This window comes from Salmo trutta, chromosome 28 (assembly GCF_901001165.1).
Source record: "Salmo trutta chromosome 28, fSalTru1.1, whole genome shotgun sequence".
NCBI classification, from domain to species: domain Eukaryota; kingdom Metazoa; phylum Chordata; class Actinopteri; order Salmoniformes; family Salmonidae; genus Salmo; species Salmo trutta.
In genome coordinates, this window is record NC_042984.1 from 42,254,874 (window position 1) to 42,281,387 (window position 26,514).

At 42.6% G+C, this 26,514-nt stretch overlaps 1 protein-coding gene across 1 annotated transcript; it reads right to left on the reverse strand.

Moving 5' to 3' along the window:
- Window positions 1-4,301: 4,301 nt before the first annotated feature.
- LOC115166281 (leucine-rich repeat-containing protein 38-like) lies at window positions 4,302-26,060 on the reverse strand. Its single transcript, XM_029720127.1, has 2 exons — window positions 25,159-26,060; window positions 4,302-6,252 (listed from the first exon to the last, which is right to left on the reverse strand). The coding sequence occupies exons 1-2, from the start codon at window positions 25,784-25,786 to the stop codon at window positions 6,005-6,007; spliced, it is 876 nt and encodes a 291-aa protein (XP_029575987.1). The 5' UTR covers window positions 25,787-26,060; the 3' UTR covers window positions 4,302-6,004.
- Window positions 26,061-26,514: the final 454 nt, after the last annotated feature.

Genomic DNA, 26,514 nt, shown 5'->3' on the forward strand with positions numbered 1-26,514 from the left:
AGTTATAAAGGGGCTGAGAAAGTAAGACATAAGACTAAACAGTGTAATAACCACACAATTACATAAAAACACATTATGACATCTATATGGTAATAACCACACAATTACATAAAACACATTATCTATATGGTAATAACCACACTCGGTCTCCCCTGTAAGCATAACCCTCCATACTTCCCCACCTCCAATACCCAGCACGTCCAGCAGCATTAAGCCCTGGCAGATGTTAATCTTCCCACTCCACTGCCCCCATAAACTCCACCCCCATCCGCTCCACAGACTGGTCCTGTGCCACCACATAATCCAAGGCAGGCCCGCAGTGGCAAAGAGGGCCATCTGTTCCAGCTCACAGCTCTGTAACCCTCCACATCTGGACACTGCACGGGCGAGGCAAGGGGGAGATGGGAAGCCCCTCACCCTCACGGGCCCTAATGGGAAAGGATTGATATTGCTCTCATCTCTCTCTCTCTCTCTCTCTCTCTCACACACACACACACACACACACACACACACACACACACACACACACACACACACACACACACACACACACACACACACACCAGTCCTGTCACAGCAGCTCTCTTATTTCTTAATGTGATATTTGAGATGATTGTATGGTTAAATTATTTTATCATGTGTTTATCTTGTTCATGCTTTGCACTGTATCCTGGTGATGTGGTGTGACCCACTTAGTTCTGCGAAACAAAAAGCATTTGAATTTGAGATCCCTTATAGCAGGCAGCAGCTTCCTTTCAGCACACAGCAGGCTTGAATGTACAGTACCTTCAGAAAGTATTCACACCCCTTCACTTTTTCCACATTTTGTTGTGTTACAGCCTGAATTTAAAATGTATTAAATTGAGATTTTGTGTCACTGGCCTACACACAATACCCCATAATGTCAAATTGGACTTACAGTACCAGTCAAAAGTTTGGACACATCTACTCATTCCAGGATTTTTCTTTATTTGTACTATTTTCTACATTGAAGACATCAAAACTATGAAATTACACATCATGTAGTAACCAAAAAAGTGTTAAACAAATCAAAATATATATTATTTTTGAGATTCTTGAAAGTAGCCACCCTTTGCCTTGATGACAGCTCACTCTTGGCATTCTCTCAACCAGCTTCATGAGGTAGTCACCTGGAACGCTTTCCAAAAAGTCTTGAGTTCCACATATGCTGAGCAGTTGTCGGCGGCTTTTCCTTCACTCTTTTCCTTCAGCCATGCTGGTTAAATGTGCCTTTAATTCTAAATATATCACTGACAGTTTCAGCAGCAAAGCACCCCCAAACCATCACACCTCCTCCTCCATGCTTCACAGTGGGAAATACACGTGGAGATCATCAGTTCACCTACTCTGCGTCTCACAAAGACACAGTGGTTGGAACCGAAAATCTCAAATTTGGACTAATCAGACCAAAGGACAGATTTCCACCGGTCTAATGTCCATTGCTCATGTTTCTTGGCCCAAGCAAGTTTCTTCTTCTTGTTGGTGTCCTTTAGTAGTGGTTTCTTTGCAGCAATTCATCCATGAAGGCCTGATTCATGCAGTCTTCTCTGAACAGTTAATGTTGATATGTGTCTGTTACTTAAACTCTGTGAAGCATTTATTTGGGCTGCAATCTGAGGTGCAGTTAATTGCAGAATTCTGAGGCTAGTAAACTCTAATGAACTTATTCTCTGCAGCAGAGGTAACTCTGGGTCTTCCTTTCCTGTGGCGGTTCTCATGAGAGCAGGTTTCATCACAGCACTTGATGTTTTTTACGACTGCACTTGAAGAAACTTTCAAAGTTAAGGAACCTTTCCTCATTGACTGACCTTCATTTCTTAAAGTAATGGACTGTCGTTTCTCTTTGCTTATTTGAGCTGTTCTTGCCATAATATGGACTTGGTCGTTTACCAAATAGGGCTATCTTCTGTATACCAACCCTACATTGTTAAAACACAACTGATTTGCTCAAACTCACTAAGAAGGAATGAAATTCCAAAAATGTACTTTTAACAAGGTACACCTCTTAATTGAAATGCATTCCAGGTGACTACCTCATGAAGCTGGTTGAGAGAATGCCAAGAGTGTGCAAAGCTGTTATCAAGGCAAAGGGTGGCTACTTGAATCTCAAATATAAACTATATTTTGATTTGTTTAACACTTTTTTGGTTACTACATGATTCCATATGTGTTATTTGTTTGTTCTGTCTTCACTATTATTCTACAATGTAGAAAATAGTAAAAAAATTTAAAAAAATAAAAACCCTGGAATGAGTAGGTGTGTCCAAACTTTTACTGGTACTGTACATTTTTCAGATTTTTTACATATTCCCCAAAAGATGTCTTGAGTCAATAAGTAGTCAACCCCTTTGTTAACCCACATAATAAGTTGTATGGACTCTGTGTGCAATAATAGTTCTTAACATGATTTTCGAATTACTACCTCATCTCTGTACCCCATACATACAAATTACTGTATGCCACCTCATGTAGGTTGTGTGGTACTCCGGTGTTTTGGTTTCTTCTAGTTCTAACCACTGATTTCAGTCATTGGCACCATAATGCCACCATCTTTATCGCTGGATTTTAGATTTGAACTGGTTCCAAGTCGTTTGTCCCTTATTGGTGCTGTGGCAGTCAACATGGTCATGGACCTCTGTCACTCTAATTCCTTTTGTGGACCACAGAGAAATTATTCATACTGTTCAACTGCTGTTCAATTATTCATAATGTTCAACTCACTCCAGGTGTAGCATTACTTCCTATGTTCTCTACATATTTTTGCCCTGCAGGCCACCGCAGTTAACTCTGCAGGGTAAGCTACATTAAGTAGATGTGGGACATTGGACATGTAACAGGGATGGTATTTGTTTACATGCATCCATCCTCAGAGGGTGTAACATGAGGCATTCGATTTAGTGAAGTTGTGTCTCACTTGCATAAGTGTATGGCATCAGAATTCTAATACTATTGTATAATTCAGCTGTTTGTTGTTCCTGTCTCAATGTAGTAGACGGAGGAGAGAGAAAGAGAGAGCAGTGACGTAGCAATTTTGAAATCTCTTCCTCTGTGGCAGTTTCGGCTTCCAACCGAAATGGCCTCCAGCCATGTAACCATGGCGACAACAGGAATTCAGTGGATGAGGGAAAATCCTGATTCCCGAAAATCCTCCTTCCCCTCCTCCGCTCTCATCCTACTTCTGTCCATTCTGTATGGCGGCTCAGCTGACTGCACGGCATAAAGGATGAGGAGGGAGGCACTGGCAGAATGGCTCACCATCCCTCCACTCTGATCTTCATCAGTGGCGTGTTGGAGTCGGAGTTCTGTTCTGACTCAACACCCCGCTGTTTATCCGCTCCCTTTTTTTGTGTGTCCGTGCCCACAGGCTTCAACTGTATGCCATCCAGTTGTTTTACAGCACACGAGACAGTATTGTTCATCTCCCTTCGCCGACACTTCCTAACAGCATGCTGACTCCCAGTGCATGAGGCACTATTTCAGCGTGTATAACATAATTAAGGTCCACAAGGACATACAAATGCATTATATAAATAAAAGTTTTAAGAAAAATATTACCATCAGAACAATAACAGGACAGTGTTGTGTTATCCTATCAAACATAACCTAGACAGTGATCTCTTTTGCGTATTGTCTCAGATAGTCTGCAAATTTTACTGTATTATAACACAAATAAGAATATACTCTATATTCGTAGGGTGAACAAATCTGATGACCACATGCCACATAACAGTAAGTCTTGAAAAATGAGGGTGCCCTTCCATCCTTACCTCTCTGTTCTATGGCGTGGGATATGGATGCCAGCTGTAGCATTATGGGAGCTGTGATTATTGAACCGAAACAAACAGATTTCATTGAGGGTAAAGGTCAACCCTATTGGCCACATATGGGATCCTTTGGTTGGACAGTGACATCCGCTCTTCACTGTAAGATGCTACTGTATCTGGGTATACATCCATGAGACTGGACTAGAGAAATAGGACATTTCTATGGGCCACAATTTCAAACAATATAATGGAAGTGGGATTTTTCTCCATAGATAGGTTGTGTTGCATGTGAAAGAAGGGCTCCATGTTGACATGTAAAGTTTTGTTTTACAGAGATAAATAACATTATATTGCACATGCATAGCAGGATGTTTCTTGTTCCAAAAGATTATTATTGCAAATGAGAATTGGTTCTCCATTAAGACACCTTGTTATGTAAGAGTTAAATCAATACAAAAATATATATTCTACATATGTCTTCATTCATAGAAACAAGACTAGTATGTGAAATCAAAGTTATAAAAGCAAAGTTAGTGTGTGTATTTTACCACTTTTATTTTATCTCTTTACATTTTTCTATATTGCACTTTGCAACCCCATGATTATCTTTTCAAGGTGTTTGTTATGGTGCATCATGACAGAAAAAAAGCCCTTCATCTGTTTTTGGGATCTCAAATCTCATTGGTGGGTTACAAGCGCCAGCAAATCTCATTGGTGGGTTACAAGCGCCAGCAAATCTCATTGGTGGGTTACGAGTGCCAGAGACGGATACAGTTTGACTGAAGCAACATAAGTGAGACAGATGGACACCCGTTCAAAACTCAGGTCTTGAAGCATCTGTGACTATGCTGATTTTAATTTATGATCTACCAGTTGTTTCACTATTCTCTTAGCCAAACAATACACATGACATTATTGACCTATAGCATTCATTCATCAATTTCACCTGGCTGCTACTAGCTGCTGGTCTATTGAGGATATAAAGGCCGACACAGGAAAAGGCCCAACATCAAGGATGATGAAGACGACGAAACACTGAATTAGTTTTTACCTTAGCCCTCCTAGCTTGGAATTAGAGTCTTTGCAGATGTGACAATACTGTTACTATGTGAAATCCCCATATAAACAAGAGAAGACTTAATTTGTACAAAAAATAAATAAAACAACCAAAACATCAACAAAAGCTTCAGTATCAATATAAACCTTTTGTTCAAATGTAAAAAATAAATACAATAATTATGCCTGAAACAGGAAAATACATTGGTCCACTTACAGTACAAGCTGTATAATATCATTATTTCCATAGTTACATTTGTGGGTCATAAATGGCAGGTTATTTTAGCATATTGTTCTATACAGTATACTGTACCTAATGTTTGATTGTTTTTTAACCAATATTACATTTGTGCTAGCCTAAGTGCCAGACTGCTTGTGCTCTCTTGCCAACTCCTTAGGGCGTTGTCTCGCCAAACATAGTCAGGCTACATTTGTGCTCCAAAAACAGATATTGTAACAACATCCCCCATATTTACTTGATTTTGCATTTGAGAGTTTGTGTCACAGTTTAGTGTAACATCCTTGTTGATAGCTCATGCTATCCGATTTCTGTGTTCTATATTGTAACAATAGAATCTTCTCATTCAGCCTGCTCTTTGGTAAACAAAGGTTAAGTAGGTTGCTACTCAAATCACTGCAATGGACATAGTTATGCATTAGACTGCAGTGTGCCTGTGCCTTGTCCTCCTCTCTATCCTTTTACCGCTCAGCTCAACCCAGATCTCAAAGAACCTGTTTGCCCCTGGCAGCAGAGGAATAGTCCTCTTTGAAAGGGTGGTGCAAGTAATTTTACCTCATGTTAGACTTAAAGTACAGCCCAAATATAGTACTACGATTTCAAGGGAATGCTGGAGGATCTCTTCAAAGTAAGGTAGTAAGGCTGTGTACACTAAGGCAGTGCTAAGGCAGTGCTAAGAAAACATTTGTATTATTCAAGCGTATGGTTTAACCCACTGCCCTAGCACCCCTCCTGGTGTGTCTCTGACTGCCACCAATGCACCAATGCGGCGAGCAGGAATTCACATGGTAAGAGCCTTTTGGCCCTTGACTTACTCTTCCATTTTCCTGCCCTTCTTCCTGGCCCTCTTACAAGGTATGTAGTCAGGGTCTGCAATGTCTGCAGTGACACTGAATATGGTCCCAGATCACGCTCTTTCTCTCCCTCAGTCGTTGCCCTCCTCCTCATCTGCCTGACCGGCTTTGCCCAGGCGCTGGAAGCAGTGGACCATAGAGGCCAGAAAGAAACTGGCTATGATGGCTACCACAGAGACGGAGATGCCCGAGAAGATGACTATGAGGATATCCGTGAGGGAGAGGTAGCCCCGGCACTCCCGGAAACTGGCCTCAGAGAGCAGACTCAGGGACATAAGACTCCCGTCCATGGGGAGGGAGCACTCCAACCCTTCCATACCTGAGAGGGGAGAGAGAGAGAGAGAGACAGAAAACAGTCTGGATCACAGTAACTCTATGGTCCAATCCCAAATAAACCCCAGCCTATACACAGTGTAGATCTGAAATGAATTTAAATATATACAGTGTATTCAGAATGTATTCAGACCCCTTCCCTTTTTCCATATTTTATTACGTTACAGTTTTATTACGTTACAGTACAATTTTATTGTAAAATTGATTAAATAATCTACACACAATACTCCATAATGACAAAGTGAAAACAGGTTTTTATAATTTTTTGAAAATGAAATACCTTGTTTACATAAGCATTCAGACCATTTGCTATGAGACTCGAAATTGAGCTCAGGTGCATCCTGTTTAAATTGATTATCCTAGAGATGATCCTACAATTTGATTGGAGTACACCTGTGGTAAATTCAATTGATTGGACATGATTTGGAAAGGCACACACCTGTCTATATAAAGTCCCACAGTTGACAGTGCATGTCAGAGCAAAAACCAAGCCATGAGGTCGAAGGAATTGTCTGTAGAGCTCAGAGACAGGATTGTGTCGAGGCACAGATCTGGGGAAGGCTACCAAAAAGAAATCTGCAGCATTGAAGGTCCCCAAGAACACAGTGGCCTCCATCATTCTTAAATGGAACCACCAAGACTCTTCCTAGAGCTGGCCACCGGGCCAAACTGGGCAATCGGGGGAGAAGGGCCTTGGTCAGGGATGTGACCAAGAACCCAATGGTCACTCTGACAGAGCTCCAGAGTTCCTCTGTGGAGATGGGAGAACCTTCCAGAAGGACAACCATCTCTGCAGCACTCCACCAATCAGTCATTTATGGTAGAGTGGCCAGACGGAAGCCACTCCTCAGTAAAAGGCATATGACAGCCCACTCGGAGTTTGCCAAAAGGCACCTAAAGGAGTCTCAGACCATGAGAAGACTAGTCAGGATCGAGAGAAAGATGAACAGAGCAATGTACAGAGAGATCCTTGATGAAAACCTGCTGAAGAGCGCTCAGGACCTCAGACTGGGGCGAAGGTTCACCTTTCAACAGGACAATGACCCTAAGCACACAGCCAAGACAACGCAGGAGTGGCTTCGGGACAAGTCTCTGAATGTCCTTGAGTGGCCCAGCCAGAGCCAGGACTTGAACCTGATTGAACATCTCTGGAGAGACCTGAAAATAGCTGTGCAGCGACGCTCCCTATCCAACCTGATAGAGCTTGAGAGGATCTGCAAAGAAGAATGGGAGAAACTCCCCAAATACAGGTGTGCCAAGCTTGTAGCGTCATACCCAAGAAGACTTGAGGCTGTAATCGCTGCCAAAGGTGCTTCAACAGTACTGAGTAAAGGGTCTGAATACTTACGTAAATGTCATATTTCAATTTTTTATGTTTAATACATTCACAAACATTTCTAACCTGTTTTTGCTTTGTCATTATGGGGTATTGTGTGTAGATTAATGAGGGGAAACAACAATTGAATCCATTTAAGAATAAGGCTGTAATGTAACAAAATGTGGAAAAAGTCAAGGGGTCTGAATACTCTCTGAATGCACTGTAAGTATGGTAATAGCTTAACAGTGAAGGTAACAGCTACACTCTGCCCTGTATGTTTAGTGGCATTTTCATCATATTGCATCTATTAATTCCTTTCAGATCTAAATGCATGTTGGACCTGACCTCTCTCTGATTGAATAAAAAGCCTACACAGGTGATTAGCTGTCTTGTCTGTTCACAGTACTGTTGAATAGCATGCTGACCATACAATTTGGAATGGCATGCATTGACCGTGGTTGAAATCCACCAATAATGGCTTGTCTGGGATATCATCCAACTGTAACAGTGTAAGTGAGGACATTGCGAGACCAGATGGGTGCCATTGTTTTGCCTTACAGGAGCTATAGCCCAGTACGTCTACAGTAGTAGCTCCTATATTGTGTGTGTTCGTGTCTAATCATTTTCCACACCCATCGAATCACATCAAGTCCCAAAACCCCATTCATTTGATGTTTGTGTTTAGTTTTCCCTCTTATAATAGTGCAAAGTATCAAGTGTTGAATTTACTCACTGCAGCAGAGAACCACATTGCCATAAATCAACACCTAACACTCCACAGGAATTTATGATTTTCTTTTAATAGCCATATAAATACATGTGCTTAGTGCCAGGCTGCGTTCCCTGTCTCGTCGTTTGGTGTGATTTAAAGAGCTTCACTGAACACCTGTCACAGACACACGTAACTCCTATTACATAATCCCTATATAAGGTTTTCCTTAGGATTTTCTCCAACTTTGCTTTATTCACCTCTCCAAGGCAAATATTCATTTGTGAAATGTCCATGTTGCAATCAGATCTATCTGCTTTGGTTTATACAGAAGGAAGAGAGTAATCTGCTCCAACCAGTGTGTTACTAGAGACACCAGATCAACCCCTGGGTAATAATAGAACAGAGACAGATTTATTGAAACTGAAATACATAAATATCTCATTTACATAAGTATTCACACACCTGAGTCAATATATGTTATAATCATCTTTGGCAGAGATTACAGCTGTGAGTTTTTCTAAGAGCTTTGCACTGTACAATATTTGCACATTATTCTTTTTAAAATTCTTCATGCTCTGTCAAGTTGGCTGTTGATCATTGCTAGACAACCATTTTCAAGTCTTGCCATAGGTTTTCAAGCCGATTTATTAAGTCAAAACTGTAACTAGGCCAATCAGGAACATTCAATGTCGTCTTGCTAAGCAACTCCAGTGTTTATTTGGCCTTGTGTTTTACGTTATTATCCTGCTGAAAGGTGAATGTGTCTCCCAGTGTCTGTTGGAAAGCAGACTGAACCAGGTTTTCCTCAAGGATTTTTCCTATGCTTAGCTATATTTTCAGTTTATTTTTGTCCTTAAAATAACTCCCTAGTCCTTGCCGATGACAAGCATACCCATAACATGATGAAGACACCACCATGCTTGAAAATATGAAGAGTGGTACTCAGTGATGTGTTGTGTTGGATTTGCCTCAAACATAACGCTTTTATCCTCTCTGGGACCGGCGGGACGAATTCGTCCCACCTACGTAACAGCCAGTTGAATCCTGTGGCGCGATTTTTAAAACGTTTGAAATACTATTACTTCAATTTCTCAAAAATATGACTATTTTACAGCTATTTAAAGACAAGACTCTCGTAAATCTAACCACACTGTCCGATTTCAAAAAGGCTTTACAACGAAAGCAAAACATTAGATTATGTCAGGAGAGTGCCCAGTCAGAAATAATCAGACACACATTTTTCAAGCTAGCATATGTCACAAAAACCCAAACCACAGCTAAATGCAGCACTAACCTTTTATGATCTTCATCAGATGACACACCTAGGACATTATGTTATACAATACATGCATGTCTGTTCAATCAAGTTCATATTTATATCAAAAACCTGCTTTTTACATTAGCATGTGACGTTCAGAAAAAGCATACCCCCGCAAACTTCCGGGGAATTTACTAACAATTTACTAAATTACTCACGATAAACGTTCACAAAAAGCATAACAATTATTTTAAGAATTATAGATACATTACTCCTCTATGCACTCGATATTTCCGATTTTAAAATAGCTTTTCGGATGAAGCACATTTTGCAATATTCTAAGTACGTAGCCCAGCCATCACGGGCTAGCTATTTAGACACCCACCCAGTTTAGCCTTCACCAAAATCACATTTCCTATAAGAAAAATGGTCTTACCTTTCCTGTTCTTCGTCAGAATGCACTCCCAGGACTTCTACTTCAATAACAAATGTAGGTTTGGTCCCAAATAATCCATCGTTATATCCAAACAGCGGCGTTTTGTTCGTGCGTTCTAGACACTATCAGAATGGTAAATCACGGTCGCACGCATGGCGCAGAACGTGACAAAAAATTTCTAAATATTCCATTACCGTACTTCGAAGCATGTCAACCGCTGTTTAAAATCAAATTTTATGCCATTATTCTCGTACAAAAGCGATAATATTCCGACCGGGAATCTGCAATTAGCTACACAGCCGAAGGAAAATACTGCACGGGGTCAAATCGCGCACGCGCCTAATTCCATTGTCCTCTGATGGGCCACTTGGAAAAGGGGATTCTGTGTTTCAGCCTGAGGCTGCCTCGTCATCGTTCAGGTTTTTCCCGGGTTCTGAGAGCCTATTGGAGCCCTAGGAATTGTCACGTTACAGCTAAGATCCTGACTCTTCAATAAACAGAAGCAAGAACAACAACACCTTGTCAGACAGGGTACTCCCTGCATGAAACCTTCTCAGCTTTTTGCCTGCCATAGGAGTTCTGTTATACTCACAGACACCATTCAAACAGTTTTAGAAACTTTAGGGTGTTTTCTATCCAAACCTGAACAATAATATGCATATTCTAGCTTCTGAGTTGGTGTAGGAGGCAGTTAAAAATGGGCACATATTTTTTCCAAAATTCTCAATACTGCCCCCTAGCCCGTAGAGGATAATTATTCAGGACATGAAGTTAATTTCTTTGCCACATTTTGTGCTGTTTTATTTTAGTGCCTTATTGCAAACAAGATGCATGTTTTGGAATATTTGTGTTCTGTACAGGTTTTGTTATTTTCACTCTGTAATTTAGGTTAGTATTGTGGAGTAACTACAATGTTGTTGATCCATCCTCAGTTTTCTCCAATCACAGCCATTAAACTCTGTAACAGTTTTAAAGTCATAATTGGCCTCGGTGAAATCCCTAAGCGGTTTCCTTCCTCTCCAGCTACTGAGTTAGAAAGGATAACTGTATCTTTGTAGTGACTGGGTGTTTTGATACACAATCCAAAGTGTAATTAATATACAGTTGAAGTCGGAAGTTTACATACACTTAGGTTGGAGTCATTAAAACTCGTTTTCAACCACTCCACAAATGTCTTGTTAACAAACTATAGTTTTGGCAAGTCGGTTAGGACATCTACTTTGTGCATGACACAAGTAATTTTTCCAACAATTGTTTACAGACAGATTATTTCACTTATAATTCACTGTATCACAATTCCAGTGGGTCAGAAGTTTACATACACTAAGTTGACTGTGCCTTTAAACAGCTTGGAAAATTCCAGAAAATTCTGTCATTGCTTTAGAAGCTTCTGATAGGCTAATTGACATCATTTGAGTCAATTGGAGGTGTACCTGTGGATTTCAAGGCCTACCTTCAAACTCAGTGCCTCTTTGCTTGACATCATGGGAAAATCAAAAGAAATCAGCCAAGCCCTCAGAAAATAATCGTAGACCTCCACAAGTCTGGTTCATCCTTGTGAGCAATTTCCAAACGCCTGAAGGTACCACATTGTACAAACAATAGTACGCAAGTGTAAACACCATGGGACCACGCAGCCATCCTACCGCTTAGGGAGGCGACGCGTTCTGTCTCCTAGAGATGAACGTACTTTGGTGCGAAAAGTGCAAATCAATCCCAGAACAACAGCAAAGGACCTTGTGAAGATGCTGAAGGAAACAGGTACAAAAGTATCTATATCTGTCACAGGCGTCGTATTGAAGAGACCAAGGCGCAGCGTGTTGAGTGCTCATCTTTTCCTTTTAATGAAAGCACTTCACCAAGAAAAAACAAACGACAGCCAAACAGTTTTGTCAGGTATACTAACACACTAAACAGAAAGCAACCACCCACAAAACCCAAAGGAAAACAGGCTGCCTAAGTATGGCTTCCAATCAGAGACAACGAAAAACACCTGCCTCTGATTGGAAACCATACTCGGCCAAAGATGGAAAACGAAACAGAGAAATAGAAAACTAGAACAAATTCCCCTAGAACCAAAAAAAAACAAAACACACAAAACAACCCCCCTGCCACGCCCTGACCTTTCTACTATGGCAAATGACCCTTTTCACTGGTCAGGACGTGACAATATCCACAGTAAAATGAGTCCTATATCGACATAACCTGAAAGGCTGCTCAGCAAGGAAGAAGCCACTGCTCCAAAACCGCCATAAAAAAGCCAGACTACGGTTTGCAACTGCACATGGGGACAAAGACCGTACTTTTTTGGAGAAATGTCCTCTGGTCTGATGAAACAAAAATCTAACTGTTTGGCCATAATGACCATTGTTATGTTTGGAGGAAAAAGGAGGATGCTTGCAAGCTGAAGAACACCATCCCAACCGTGAAGCACAGGGGTGGCAGCATCATGTTGTGGGGGTGCTTTGCTGCAAAAGGGACTGGTGCACTTCACAAAATAGATGGCATCATGAGACAAGCAAATGATGAGGATATATTCAAGACATCAGTCAGGAAGTTAAAGCTTGGTCGCAAATGGGTCTTCCAAATGGACAATGACCCCAAGCATACTTCCAAAGTTGTGGCAAAATGGCTTAAGGATAACAAAGTCAACGTATTGGAGTGGCCATCACAAAGCCCTGACCTCATTACTATAGAACATTTGTGGGCAGAACTGAAAAAGTGTGTGCGAGCAAGGAGTCCTACAAACCTGACTCAGTTACACCAGCTCTATCAGGAGGAATGGGCCAAAATTCACCCAACTTATTGTGGGAAGCTTGTGGAAGGCTACCCGAAACGTTTGACCCAAGTTAAACAATTTAAAGGCAATTCTACCAAATACTAATTGAGTGTATGTAAACGTCTGACCCACTGGGAAAGTGGTGAAATAAATAAAAGCTGAAATAAATCAGTCTCTCTACTATTATTCTGACATTTCACATTCTTAAAATAAAGTGGTGATCCTAACTGACCTAAAACAGGGACTTTTTACTAGGATTAAATGTCAGGAATTGTGAAAAACTGAGTTTAAATGTATTTGGCTAAGGTGTATGAAAACATGCGACGTCAACTGTAACTTCACCATGCTCAAAGGGATAGTCAAGGTCTGCTTTTTTATTTTAACTCATCTACCTATAGGTGCCCTTCTTTGCGAGGCATTGGAAAACCTGCCTGGTCTTTGTGATTGAATCTGTGTTTGAAATTCACTGCTTGACCGAGGGACCTTACTGATAATTATATGTGTGGGGTACAGAGATGAGGTTGTCATTCAAAAACACTATTATTGCACATACTGTAGAGTGAGTCCATGCAACTTATTTGGGCTTGGCATAACAAAGGGGTTGAATACTTATAGACTCAAGACATTTTATTAATTTGTAAAACTTTCTAAAAACATAATTACACTTTGACATTATGGAGTATTGTTTGTAGGCCAGTGACACAAAATCTCAATTTAATCCATTTTCAATGCCGGCTGTAACCCAAAGAAAATGTGGAATAAGTCAGGGTATGTGAATACTTTCTGAAGGCACTGAATGTGAGAATGCTGTTCATTGACTACAGTTCAGCCTTCAACACTATTGTTCCCTCGAAGCTCGACACCAGGTTCAGAGCCCTGGGTCTGGACACCACCCTCTGCATCTGGATCCTGGACTTTTTGACTGGCAGACCACAGGCTGTGAGGATTGGCAGCAACCCCTCCTCCACACTAACTCTTAACACAGGAGCCCCCCAGGGGTGTGTCCTCAGCCCTCTTCTGTACTCCCTGTTCCCCCACGACTATGTGGCTTTGCACGACACCAACTCCATCATCAAGTTTGCTGACGACACCACGATTGTAGGCCTAATAGCCAACAACGACGAGTCCTTCTCTAGGGAGGAGGTAAGCGAAATAGCATTGTGGTGCCAGGACACCAACTCTCACTCAACGTCAGCAAATCAAAAGAGTTGATTGTTGACTTCAGGAAGCAGAGGAGGAAACATGCCCGATCCATATCAACAGGACTGCAGTAGAAAGAGTCAGCAGTTTTAAGTTCCTTGGCGTCCACAGCACCGAGGACTTGACATAGACCAACAACAACACCACTCTTGACAAGAGGGCGTAAAAGCGTCTCCACTTCATAAGGCAGCTGAAGAAATCTCTTCTCCAAATACTACCGCTGCACTGTTGATAGTGTCTCGACTGGTTGCATCACATCCTGGTAAGGGAATTGCTCCATCCACAACCGCAAGGCCCTCTAGCGGGTGGTGAAGATGGCCCAGTACATCACTGGGACCGTGCTCCCACCCATCCAAGACATCTACTCGAAACGGTGTCTGAGGAAGGGCCGCAGCATCATCAAGCACCCCAAACAGCACAGCCACATACTGTTCACTCCCTTACTGTTGGGAAGATGGTATCGGAGCATCGGGTCTGATACCAACAGGCTCAGAGACAGTTTCTATCTACAATACATCAGTCTGCTGAACACTTGAACTGGACTGACCACCTGCACTGACTCTCCGCACCTTAGCACTCATGCACTCACTCACTCACACACCCACACATTCATCCATACACGCACGCACGCACGCACGCACACACACACACATACATTCATGCTACACACACATCACAACTGCTTCTACCAGACTCCTATTATTATTGCTAAATAATGCACAATTTAAACACCTTCCACCCAATCCCCCCTTCCGCAAAACACGTGTAAATATTGTGCTTATGCAAAAAAAATGATTATATTCTACTGAGTCATTTACTATGTTCGTGTTCTTATCTTTTACTATTCCTTATTGTTGTCAAGAAGGAACCAGAAAATAAGCATTTCGTTGGATGGTGTATGCCATGTGTATCCTGTACATACGACTAATAAAAACTTGAAACTTGAAATTATTGCATGAGAAAAACAGAAGTGTGCAGAACAAGAAATAGACTTATGTTTGCACTCTGGTGATTCATATTTGCACTCTGGGGATTACATATCATACCAGAATAAAATAAAATAATACACTGTAACAGATAATAATGGAACAGTACCAAATTATCTGATCAAATTGAAATGATGAGGATAAATAGATTATACTGTGGATTATTTTACTTATAATGATAAGGGGAATCAATGGGGCTATGGTAAAATAACCCAATCTATTCTACTAATGCACTAATCAAAATTATTTTATTTTTAAATCAATCGGTATTAGCTGTTTTTGGAAGAAGTATTCAATATAAAACATTCATCTAAATCACGTATGGTGTACCTCAGTCATGATAATAAAGGCAGTTTCGGATGCTTCCATTTTGGCATGCCTGTGTTTGTAGCTGCTGTGGTCAGCAGTCAGAATACATCATTATCAAGTGTGTGTGCGTGTGTGTGCGTGTGTGTGCGTGTTTTTGTGTGTGGTGAGTCACAGTCAGACCAGAAGGGGTTTTCCACATGCGGAGAGATTCAGTGACCTCATCGCTCTGTGATATTCCAGTCACGTGGCTCTCCTCTCATCTCACCATGCAGCACAACAAGCTCAGCCCAGACACTGGCTGTCCTGCTCTCTCTTTCTCTGTCTCTGGCTCTGGCTCTATCTGTGGAGAGGACCAGAATGCTAAATTGCAAATAGATGGAGAGAGTCTGTATGGTTTCGGTGTTGGTGGTGATGGTGATGGGTTTGGGGGTGGGGAAGGGTTGAGTAACATAATGCCTACATTGTCTGACGCTGCCTATAAAATCAAATCAAATCAAATGATATGTGTCACATGCACTGAATACAACAGGTGTAGACCTTACAGTGAAACGCTTACTTACAAGCCCTTAACCAACAATGCTTTAAGAAGCTTTAAGAAAAAAATAGATAAGTAAAAAATAGAAAATAAAAGTAACACATAATTAAACAGCAGTAAAATAACAATAGCGAGACTATATACGGGGGTACCGGTACAGAGTCAATGTGCGGGGGCACCGGTTAGTTGAGGTAATTGAGATAATATACATGTAGGTAGAGTTAAAGTGACTATACATAGCTAATAAACAGAGAGTAGCAGCAGCGTAAAAGAGGGCTCTGGGTAGCCCTTTGATTAGCTGTTCAGGAGTCTTATGGCTTGGGGTTAGAATCTGACAAGTAGCCTTTTGGACCTAGACTTGGCGCTCCGGTACCGCTTGCCGTGCAGTAGCAGAGAAAACAGTCTATAACTAGGGTGGCTGGAGTCTTTGACAATTTTAGGGCCTTCCTCTGACACCGCCTGGTATAGAGGTCCTGGATGGCTGGAAGCTTGGCCCCAGTGATGTACTGGGCCGTATGCATTACCCTCTGTAGTGCCTTATGGTCGGAGGCCGAGCAGTTGCCATACCAGGAAGTGATGCAATCAGGATGATCTCGATGGTGCAGCTGTAGAACCTTTTGATCATCTGAGGACCCATGCCAAATCTTTTTCATTTCCTGAGGGGGAATAGGCTTTGTCGTGCCCTCTTCACGACTGTCTTGGTGTGTTTGGATCACGATAGTTTGTTGGTGATGTGGACACCAAGGAACTTGAAGCTCTCAACCTGCTCCACTGCAGCCCCGTCGATGAGAATGGGGGCGTGCACTGTCCACCTTTTCCTGTAGTCCACAATCATCTCCTTTGTCTTGATCACGTTGAGGCCAAGTCTCTGACCTCCTCCCTATAGGCTGTCTCATCGTTGTTGGTGATCAGGCCTACCATTGTTGTGTCATCGGCAAACTTGATGATGGTGTTGGAGTCGTGCCTGGCCATGCAGTCATGAGTGAACAGTGAGTACAGGAGGGGACAGGGCACGCATCCCTGAGGGGCCCCCGTGTTGAGCATCAGCGTGGCGGATGTGTTGTTACCTACCCTTGCCACCTGGAGGTGGCCTGTCAGGAAGTCCAGGATCCAGTTGCAGAGGAAGGTGTTTAATCCCAGGGTCCTTAGCTTAGTGATGAGCTTTGAGGGCACTATGGTGTTGAACGCTGAGCTGTAGTCAATTTATAGCATTCTCCCATACAGTAAGTGTTCCTTTTGTCCAGGTGGGAAAGGGCAGTGTTGACTGCAATAGAGATTGCATCATCTGTGGATCTGTTGGTGCGGTATGCAAATTGGTGTGGGTCTAGGGTTTCTGGGATAATGGTGTTGGTGTGAGCCATGACCAACCATTCAAAGCACTTCATCTCTACATGCTCTTGGGCACAGAGACTATGGTGGTCTGCTTGAAACATGTTGGTATTACAGACTCAGTCAGGGACAGGTTGAAAATGTCAGTGAAGACACTTGCCAGTTGGTCTGCGCATGCACAGATTACACGTCCTGGTAATTCATCTGGCCCTGCGGCCTTGTGAATGTTGAACTGTTTAAAGGTCTTACTCACATCGGCTGCGGAGAGCGTGATCACACAGTCGTCCGGAACAGCTGATGCTCTCTCTCATGCATACTTCAGTGTTACTTGCCTCGAAGCGAGCAAGGAAGTAATTTAGTTTGTCTGGTCGGCTTGTGTCACTGAGCAGCTCTCGGCTGTGCTTCCCTTTGTAGTCTGTAATAGTTTTCAAGCCCTGCTATATCTGACAGGCGTCGGAGCCGGTGTCGTACGACACGATCTTAGTCCTGTATTGATGCTTTGCCTGTTTGATGGTTCGTCAGAGGGCATAGCAGGATTTCTTATAAGCTTCCGGGTTAGAGTCCCGCTCTTTGAAAGCGGCAGCTCTACCCTTTAGCTCAGCGCGGATGTTGCCTGTAATCCATGGCTTCTGGTTGGGGTATGTACGTACGCTTAATGTGGGGACAACGTCATCAATGCACTTGTTGATGAAGCCAGTGACTGATGTGGTGTACTCCTCAATGCCATCGGAAGAATCATATTCCAGTCTGTGCTAGCAAAACAGTCCTGTAGCTTAGCATCTGCTTCATATGACCACTTTCTTATTGACCGAGTCATTGGTGCTTCCTGCTTTAGTTTTTGCTTGTAAGCAGGAATCAGGTCAGAATTATGGTCAGATTTGCCAAATGGAGGGCGAGGGAGAGCTTTGTACACATCTCTGTGTGTGGAGTAAAGGTGGTCTAGAGTGTTTTCTCCTTTGGTTGCACATGTCAGTGCAACCAAAGTAACATGCTGGTAGAAATTAAGTAAAATAGATTTGAGTTTGCCTGCATTGAAGTCCCCGGCCACTAGGAGCGCCGCCTCTGAATGAGCGTTTTCCTGTTTGCTTATGGCCGTATACAAAATGCTTATTGAGTGCGCTTTTAGTGCCAGAATCGGTTTGTGGTGGTATATAGACAGCTATGAAAAATACAGATGAAAACTCTGTTGGTAAATAGTGTGGTCTACAGCTTATCATAAGATACTCTATCTCAGGCGAACAAAACCTTGATACTTTGTGCACCATCTGTTTACAAATATACATAGACCCACACCCCTTGTCTTAACAGAGGTCGCTGTTCTATCCTGCCAAAAAAGCTTAAAACCTGCCAGCTGTATGTTATTCATGTCGTTGTTCAGCCACGACTCAGTGAAACATAAGATATTACAGTTTTTAATGTCTTGTTGGTAGGATATACACTACCGTTCAAAAGTTTGGGGTCACTTAGAAATGTCCTTGTTTTTGAAAGAAAGCACATTTTTTGTCCATTAAAATAACATCAAATTGATCAGGAATACAGTGTAGACATTGTTAATGTTATAAATTACTATTGTAACTGGAAACAACAGATTTCTTCTGGAATATCTACATAGGCCCATTATCAGCAATCATCACTCCTGTGTTCCAATGGCACGTTGTGTTAGCTAATCCAAGTTTATCATTTTAATAGGCTAATTGATCATTAGAAAACCCTTTTGCAATTATGTTAGCACAGCTGAAAACTGTTGTCCTGATTAAAGAAGCAATAAAACTGGCCTTCTTTAGACTAGTTGAGTATCTGGAGCATCAGCATTAGTGGGTTCGATTACAGGCTCAAAATGGGCAGAAACAAAGAACTTTCTTCTGAAACTCATCAGTCTATTCTTGTTCTGAGGAATGAAGGCTATTCCATGCGAGAATTTTCCAATCCCTTCACAAAACAGCGCAAACTGTCTCTAACCAGAATAGAAAGAGGAGTGGGAAGCCCTGGTGCACAACTGAGCAAGAGGACAAGTACATTAGAGTGTCTAGTTTGAGAAACAGACGCCTCACAAGTCCTCAACTGGCAGCTTCATTAAATAGTAACCGTAAAATACCAGTCTTAACTGGTAAGAGGCGACTCTGGGATGCCTTCTAGGTGATCGTAGTCTATTCTATTATCGATTGATTGTACGTTGGCTAGTAGGACCCATGGTAAAGGTAGATTACCCTCTCGGCGACGGACCTTACAAGGCACCCGGACGTTCATCCGTGTGTCTTTTTCTCCTGCGAATGACGGGGATGATTGCGGGGATGATATAGTATCTTATATCAATGTGATTACAGTTGCCATGCTGCTATAGAGTTGGCATTATATGTTTGTGTGTGTGCAGTGGCGTGTATTCATGAAAGCCAAGGAAAGCCAGACATCACCAAAAAATTGACAAGGAAACAAAACATACAAAAATAATTTTGCTTTCGTCTCTCCGTGTTTCATAAATTTCCTTTAATTCGCAGAGGCTGAATGTACCGTATATCACCGGAGAAAGCATTCAAGCGAGCAGAACAGCGTCCCTCTGTCCTAGTATGTGTAGTGAATCTATCTCATGCTGTCTGGTCAAAAAGAGTACGACATTGTTGCCACCCGTAGCATTGAATGCAAGGGAAGCCAGCGAGCATTTGGCCTCCCTTGATAAAAATATATAAATGATAATATCCAATCAGTGTTGGCGCACCAAAAAAAAAAGTGTCAAGAGAAGCCGGTTTGGATTTGGCTTCAGACCAATCACATCAAAAGCCAAACGTCATTGACAGGAGAACTTGAATTGTTACATCTCGTTGTGTTGTTGTCCTCCAGTGGCTAGTGTAACGGATGTGAAATGGCTAGTTAGTTAGCGGTGGTGCGTGCTAATAGCGTTTCAATCAGTGACGTCACTCGCTCTGAGACTTGAAGTAGGGTTTCCCCTTGCATTGCAAAGGCCGTGGCTTTTGTGGTGCGATGGGTAACGATGCTTCGTGGGGTGTCAGTTGTTGATGTGTGCAAGGGTCCCTGGTTCAAGCCCGGGTTGGGGCGAAGAGAGGGATGGAACCTACACTGTTACACTAGCTAGCTAGCTAGCTAAAATCGTTCCTTTCCTAAATTAATCATGAATGGAGATATTGATTTGGACTTGTGGTTTTACTTAATTCTCTGTACTGGCCAATGATTATAACAGCGATTATGATCCAACCATAAATTCATACATTGTGCCCCTGGCCTGAGAGGATGGAAGTATGTATGCTAATGATAACTAGCTGGCCTACTGCATCGTTGTCCATGAAAGGAAGTTAGGCTAACGAGCAACATTTTAGCCAGGTAGCCTAGGACAACAAAAACTAAAAGTGTGTACTGTAGATCGTTTAGGCAACATGAAAGAGAAGGATGGCATTGGCGTTTCTCTACAAGTAGGGTGAGTCAACATGTTTTTTCTGTTTGCATGCACGCGCTTACTCACGCATGCACACGCTTACTCACGCATACACACACACACACACACACACACACACACACACACACACACCAACACACACACACACACACACACACACACACACACACACACACACACACACACACACACACACACACACACACACACACACACACACACACACACACACACACACACACACACACAGAGAAATCAGTGCCATGGACAGCCACATCATGTTTAGCTTACGTTGATTGGACTAAATCGTTTTTGGTATCTTTTTAGTCACTGTTTCAGACTAAGCAGAGGTGATTTGATGATGTTGAAATATTGAAGTTGATATGGTGCTGGAATAGTGGAGGCAGCTTCTGTTACCGGACATCCGGTAACTCTCTGTGGTTCTAAATCAATAGTTGTTAATTAGTCCGAAAATGTTGTAAACATTACCTTGCTTGACCATGCTGTCGGTCATGTAATTGTTTGTTAAATACAATATGTTTTGTGGACTTCCCTGGACAGATGTTGCTCTCCGGTTTTGTAATGGAACAAATGTGTGCTTGAATTTATTCTGCTACTGTGTCTTCTTGTTGTATCGACCTTAGCCTATACTGTATATCACGGTGCCAAGGCATATGAACTAACAGGTTATAGAGCAAACAATGCAATTATCACAACACATTCAGTGCCTTTGGAAAGTAGTCAGACCACTTGATTTTTTCAACATTTTGTTACGTTACTGCCTTATTCTAAAATTGATTAAATAAAAAAAATTCTCAGCGATCTACACACAATACCCCATAATGACAAAGCAAAAACAAGTTTTTAGAAAGTTTAGCAAATGTATTAAAAATAAAACAGATCTGAGGAAGGGTACAAAACATGTCTGCGGCATTGAAGTTCCCCAAGAACACAGTGGCCTCCATCATTCTTAAATGGAAGAAGTTTGTAACCATAAAGACTCTTCCTAGAGCTGGCCGCCCGGCCAAACTGGGCAATCGGGGGGGATGGGCCTTGGTCAGGGAGGTAAGCAAGAACCTGATGGTCACTCTGACAGAGCTCCAGAGTTCCTCTGTGGAGATGGGAGAACCTTCCAGAAGGACAACCATCTGCACAGCGCCAAGACAATGCAGGAGTGGCTTCAGGACAAGTCTCTGAATGTCCTTGAGTGGTCCAGCCAGAGCCCGGACTTGAACCTGATTGAAACATCTCTGGAGAGACCTGAAAATAGCTGTGCTTCAACGCTCCCCATCCAACCTGACAGAGCTTGAGAGGATCTGTATAGAAGAATGGGAGAAACTCCCGAAATACAGGTGTGGCACGCTTGTAGCGTCATACCCAAGAAGACTCGAGGCTGTGATCGCTGCCAAAGGTGCTTCAACAAAGTACTGAATAAAGGGTCTGAATACTTATGTAAAATATTTGTCAATGTGGGGTATTGTGTGTAGATTGATGAGAGGAAAAAACTATTTAATCGATTTTAGAATAAGGCTGTAACATTACAAAATGTGGAAAAAGTCAAGAGGTCTGAATACTTTCCCGAAGGCACCGTAGATTGTAATATGGTAATTTTGGGGGGGTGGAGGGGGGGGGGGGGCTTGGCTTCCCTGGTGATTTTACCCACGCACCGTGTGTCACTCGCAGAGCGATGGAGTATCTTTTACTGTGATGGAACATTAGTCTAGATAATGTCAGTGTCAATGGCATGCTGTCATCAGTATCAAATGAAGTGTAGTTGTGAATAATAGATGCTGATTGTTCATCCTTGACCTATGCTGTAGTGTGATTACACACATTCACCTACAGGAACCACCGTGAAATATCCTCAGTGAATGTGTCTTAAACGGGCAATCGGCAGTTCCAACATAAACAGAGTGGTTATATTCTTCAAGAATCAATGGGTATATTCATTTACAAGTCAAAAAACATATGTGCCAATTGCAGTTGCCTCTTTATCTGAGCTTTGTTGCATCTTGTTGATACAGTACCTGAGAGTACACTAGGCTTCAATGTGTCTATTCATGTTCTCAGGTACCTAACAGATCAAGACGATCTCAATCAGGATCTGACAGAGCAATGTCCCTGACAGAAAAGTGGGGAAAAGAAAGATGCTACCGTTTCGGTCAGTGAAATTACGGTGTCCAATGAAAAGAGAAAATTACGTTTTTGACTTATCCCACAAACCCAGTGACTGGGCTTGATTGAATGGCTCTGTGGAAGTGTCCAGTTCAGCAAGTGCTCCATTATTCCGTGCCCTTCATTCTCCATTTTGTTCACAGCTGTAGTGAAGAACAAGAACATTGATTGTGATTTGCCTCAGAAAGTCAGGAATTGAGTAATCAGTGAGTAAAGGTCTCGTTTAGCCTAATCCATCAAAGCTCCATTTCTTCCTAGTGTATACATTCCGATCCATGTTTCTAGTCTGCCGCCTTGTCAGAATGATGAACAGATTATCATGGCATTCAACAAGTTTGTCCCAAAGGCAATGGGAAGGAGTAAGTCTGCCTGTGTGTCAAATATACTGTACAATCCACATGTCCTTTAGGTCAACATACAGTAAAGGTTTTCTATGGTTAGCCCTATTAAAGGTGCTAAACCAGACATCATTTTCTGTACAGCACTTTGAGATATCAGCTGATGTACGAAGGGCTATATAAATACATTTGATTTGATAAGGCTGGAGCCTACAGTTGCTAAAGCCTATAGAAGAGCATGTAGGAAGCACCATAGTGTTGTTGTATATGTGTCTGTGCTCACTGAAAACTAGGTGTTAATGTGTCCCCAAATAATTTTGTTAATATAACCTGGAATCCAGGGCACAGCTATTGAAATGAAATCCACTGTGAAGATTGCCAATGTGGCCATTTGATCAATTGATATGATCCATAGAACACCCTGTTGCTTTGATTAGCGTACTGTAATAACATAGTGTGTGTCCCAAATGGCACCCCATTCCTTATGGACCCTGGTCTATAGTAGTGCACTATAAAGGGAAAAGGATGCCATTTGGGATGCACCACATAGCTTACTTCAATACAGGCCCTCATTCCAGCTGACATTGGTGTACCTCATTTGTATGGCCCTTAATAAACATGTACGAGGGTGAAGCAGCACTAGACTAACTCTCTTGGGAAGCAGTTAATATGTAAATATGGAGTTGGACTTCCACTCACAGAGCGTTTGCTCAGGTCAGAGCTCACCATAGCACTGGAGCTCCGGAGAATGAGAGTGAGCATATACTGCATGCAATAACCTGTCAGCACTGCAAACAAGGAAGATTTATGTGGACAATACCCTCACTGTCTATAAATATGGCAACACTACAAAGTGTGGATCAGAAGCTATACGTAATGCTTACTGTCTGTAATTACATAAACAATGCAGGTATATTATGATCTATCAAGTGATTCAGATCCTATTGAATTTGATTCCCTGGCCTCATATCTTTTTAATCTTGAAGATCTTACATGTGATCTACCCACTCGATATTTTGGTGGACACACTCTTAGAAAAAAAGGTGCTATCTAGAACCTAAAAGGTTTAATTGGCTGTCCCCATAGGAGAAGCCTTTGAAGAACCCTGCTTGTGTGTGTGTTTGTATGTTCTAAAATCACAACAAGGAGACTGCTTATTGACACTATCCAGGTTTCATACTCAAAAACTGCACTCTTAGAAAAAAACCGTTCTTACTCTCATGGAAGAACCCTTTTTGGGTTCCATGTAGAACTCTTTTGGCTCCAGGTAAAACTATTTTGGGTTCCATGTAGAACCATTTCCACTTTTTTCTAAGAGTGCAGTGTTTGAGTATGAAACCTGGACAGTGTCAATAAACAGTCTCCTTGTTGTGATTTTAGAACATGCACATGCACACACACGCACACACACACACACACACACACACACACACAATCTGAGAACACATGGTTAATTCATTATTCAGACACAATCTGGTATCTGTAATCTGGGACCCTCCACTCGTCTTCCAGAATTATCTTCTCTCTTTCTAATGATTATCAAGATGTTTCAGAGTGACCTTATGACAGCATTGAAGTGTCCATATCCATACAGAATTATCAGTAGTATGAGCAACAAACTGCACATGAAATAAATTATGATGAGGTTGTTAGTCAATAGCTGTTTACTCTATATTAGACAATTGAAAATAAAGAGTAAATTAGAATATGAAACTGCACAGTACACTGAAAGACAGATAACGTAATGTGCATAACAGTGGTTAGTATGAAATATCTCTACACTGTATGTATACAAATATGGTTCCTCATATTTGTATACACACAGTGTAGAGACATTTCATACTAACCACATCACGTTATCTGTCTTTCAGTGTACTGTGCAGTTTCATATTCTAATTTACATTTTAGTCATTTAGCAGACACTCTTAATTTTTTCCCCCCGTGGGAATTGAACCCACAACCCTGGTGTTGCAAACACCATGCTCTACCATCTGAGCCACATGGGACTAACTCTAATCAGAAATGAGTGGGCTGACAAAATAGTGGTTTTATATGTCCTAGCACAGGCAAAGATGTTAAAGCAAATACGTGCTGTTAAGCAGCTTACATACCCGTTGGAAGCTTGTGGCTGTTCTCCATCAGCCACACAAAGAGTTTAGCAAAGTGACAGTTGCACACCCAGGGGTTACCCTCCAGACGCAGCACCCGGAGTGAGGTTAGGGGCTCCAGCACCCCCACGTCCAGCCCCTGCAGGCCGTTTCTCTCCAGCTCCAGCACCCGCAGCGAGGTTAGGCCCAGGAAAGCGTCCTCCTCCACCAGGCTAAGATAGGGGTTGTTCCCCAGCCGCAACTTAATCAGGCTCCTGGACTCTCCAAAGGTCTCTGACTGGATCTCTGTCAGGTTGTTGCTGCCCAGGTCCAGGAAGACCAGGCGGGACGAGGTGCTGAGGGTGCCAGGCTCCAGCCCAGACAGGGAGTTATTCCTCAGGTCCAGGTAGACCAGGTCGCTGTACAGAACCAGGAAATCCGAGGGGATCAAGGGAATCCAGTTGTCAGAGAGCAGGAGGCGGCGGACGTCCAGGGGGATGGGGCTTGGGAGGCGGGTGAGACCTTGGCCCTGGCAGTCCACGGTGTGGTGGTCTGGACACAGGCAGCTGGACGGACAGTTGTGGCCCCGAGTCAGCAAGGTGGAAGAGAGCAAGGCAAGGAAAGGCTGAAGCCAGTTAATGCATGGTAACATTGTCAAGGGGGTGAGAGGGAGAGCAAGACTTTAGGTAGGGTAGGGGAGGGGGAGGTTGGGAGGAAGGGGGCACAGGACAGGAGAGGGCACGGGGGGTGGGTAGAGATCAAGAGGTGGGAGATTAAGGAAGGGGAGGGGGAAGCAGAAGGAGGAAAGGAGTCAATGTCCTGGCGCTGGCATCTTTCTTCCGCTTGGTGTATAATCTACAAAGGCCCGGCCATCGAGTGGCAAGAGAGATGCGGAACAGTGTTTTCCAGGAGATCATGTAGCAAGCGGTCTGTATCGAGTAGCAGCCTGCTGGCTTTGAGAGAATAAGGGGAGTGAGCGAGAAAGAGGGAGGGAGGGGGTGTGGATTAACACAGAGGTAAATAGCAACTAGCAAACCAGAGACACGCTGGGGAGGTGGTGTGTGGGGGTCGAGGGACGGAGGGCGGTAGGGTAAGGCAGGAGGGGGTGTGAACTTGCAGTAGGGTCGCCCCTCAGAACAGTTAACGAGTGACGCCGTCTGTGAGTCAAAAGAAGAATATCATGTGAGTATCTTAGCATTGGAAGGCTAGACTCACTTAAAACATGGGTGTTTGTATCCAACCGTTTGCCTCTTCTTCTTGTGCTCAGAAGCTACCGTCAGTGGCTCGCTGTCCAATTGACATCACATTCGCAACTCACATGTTGTATTTCGCTACACTCGCAATAACATCTACTAACCATGTGTATGTGACCAATACATT

Bases quoted from the DNA above. Each gene is read 5' to 3' on its own strand.
- LOC115166281 (XM_029720127.1), bottom strand. From the start codon at position 25,786: ATGTTACCATGCATTAACTGGCTTCAGCCTTTCCTTGCCTTGCTCTCT. The intron at 6,253-25,158 runs GTATGTAAGCTG...CTCCCCTCTCAG, and splicing joins CAGCCACAAGCTTCCAACGG to GTATGGAAGGGTTGGAGTGC.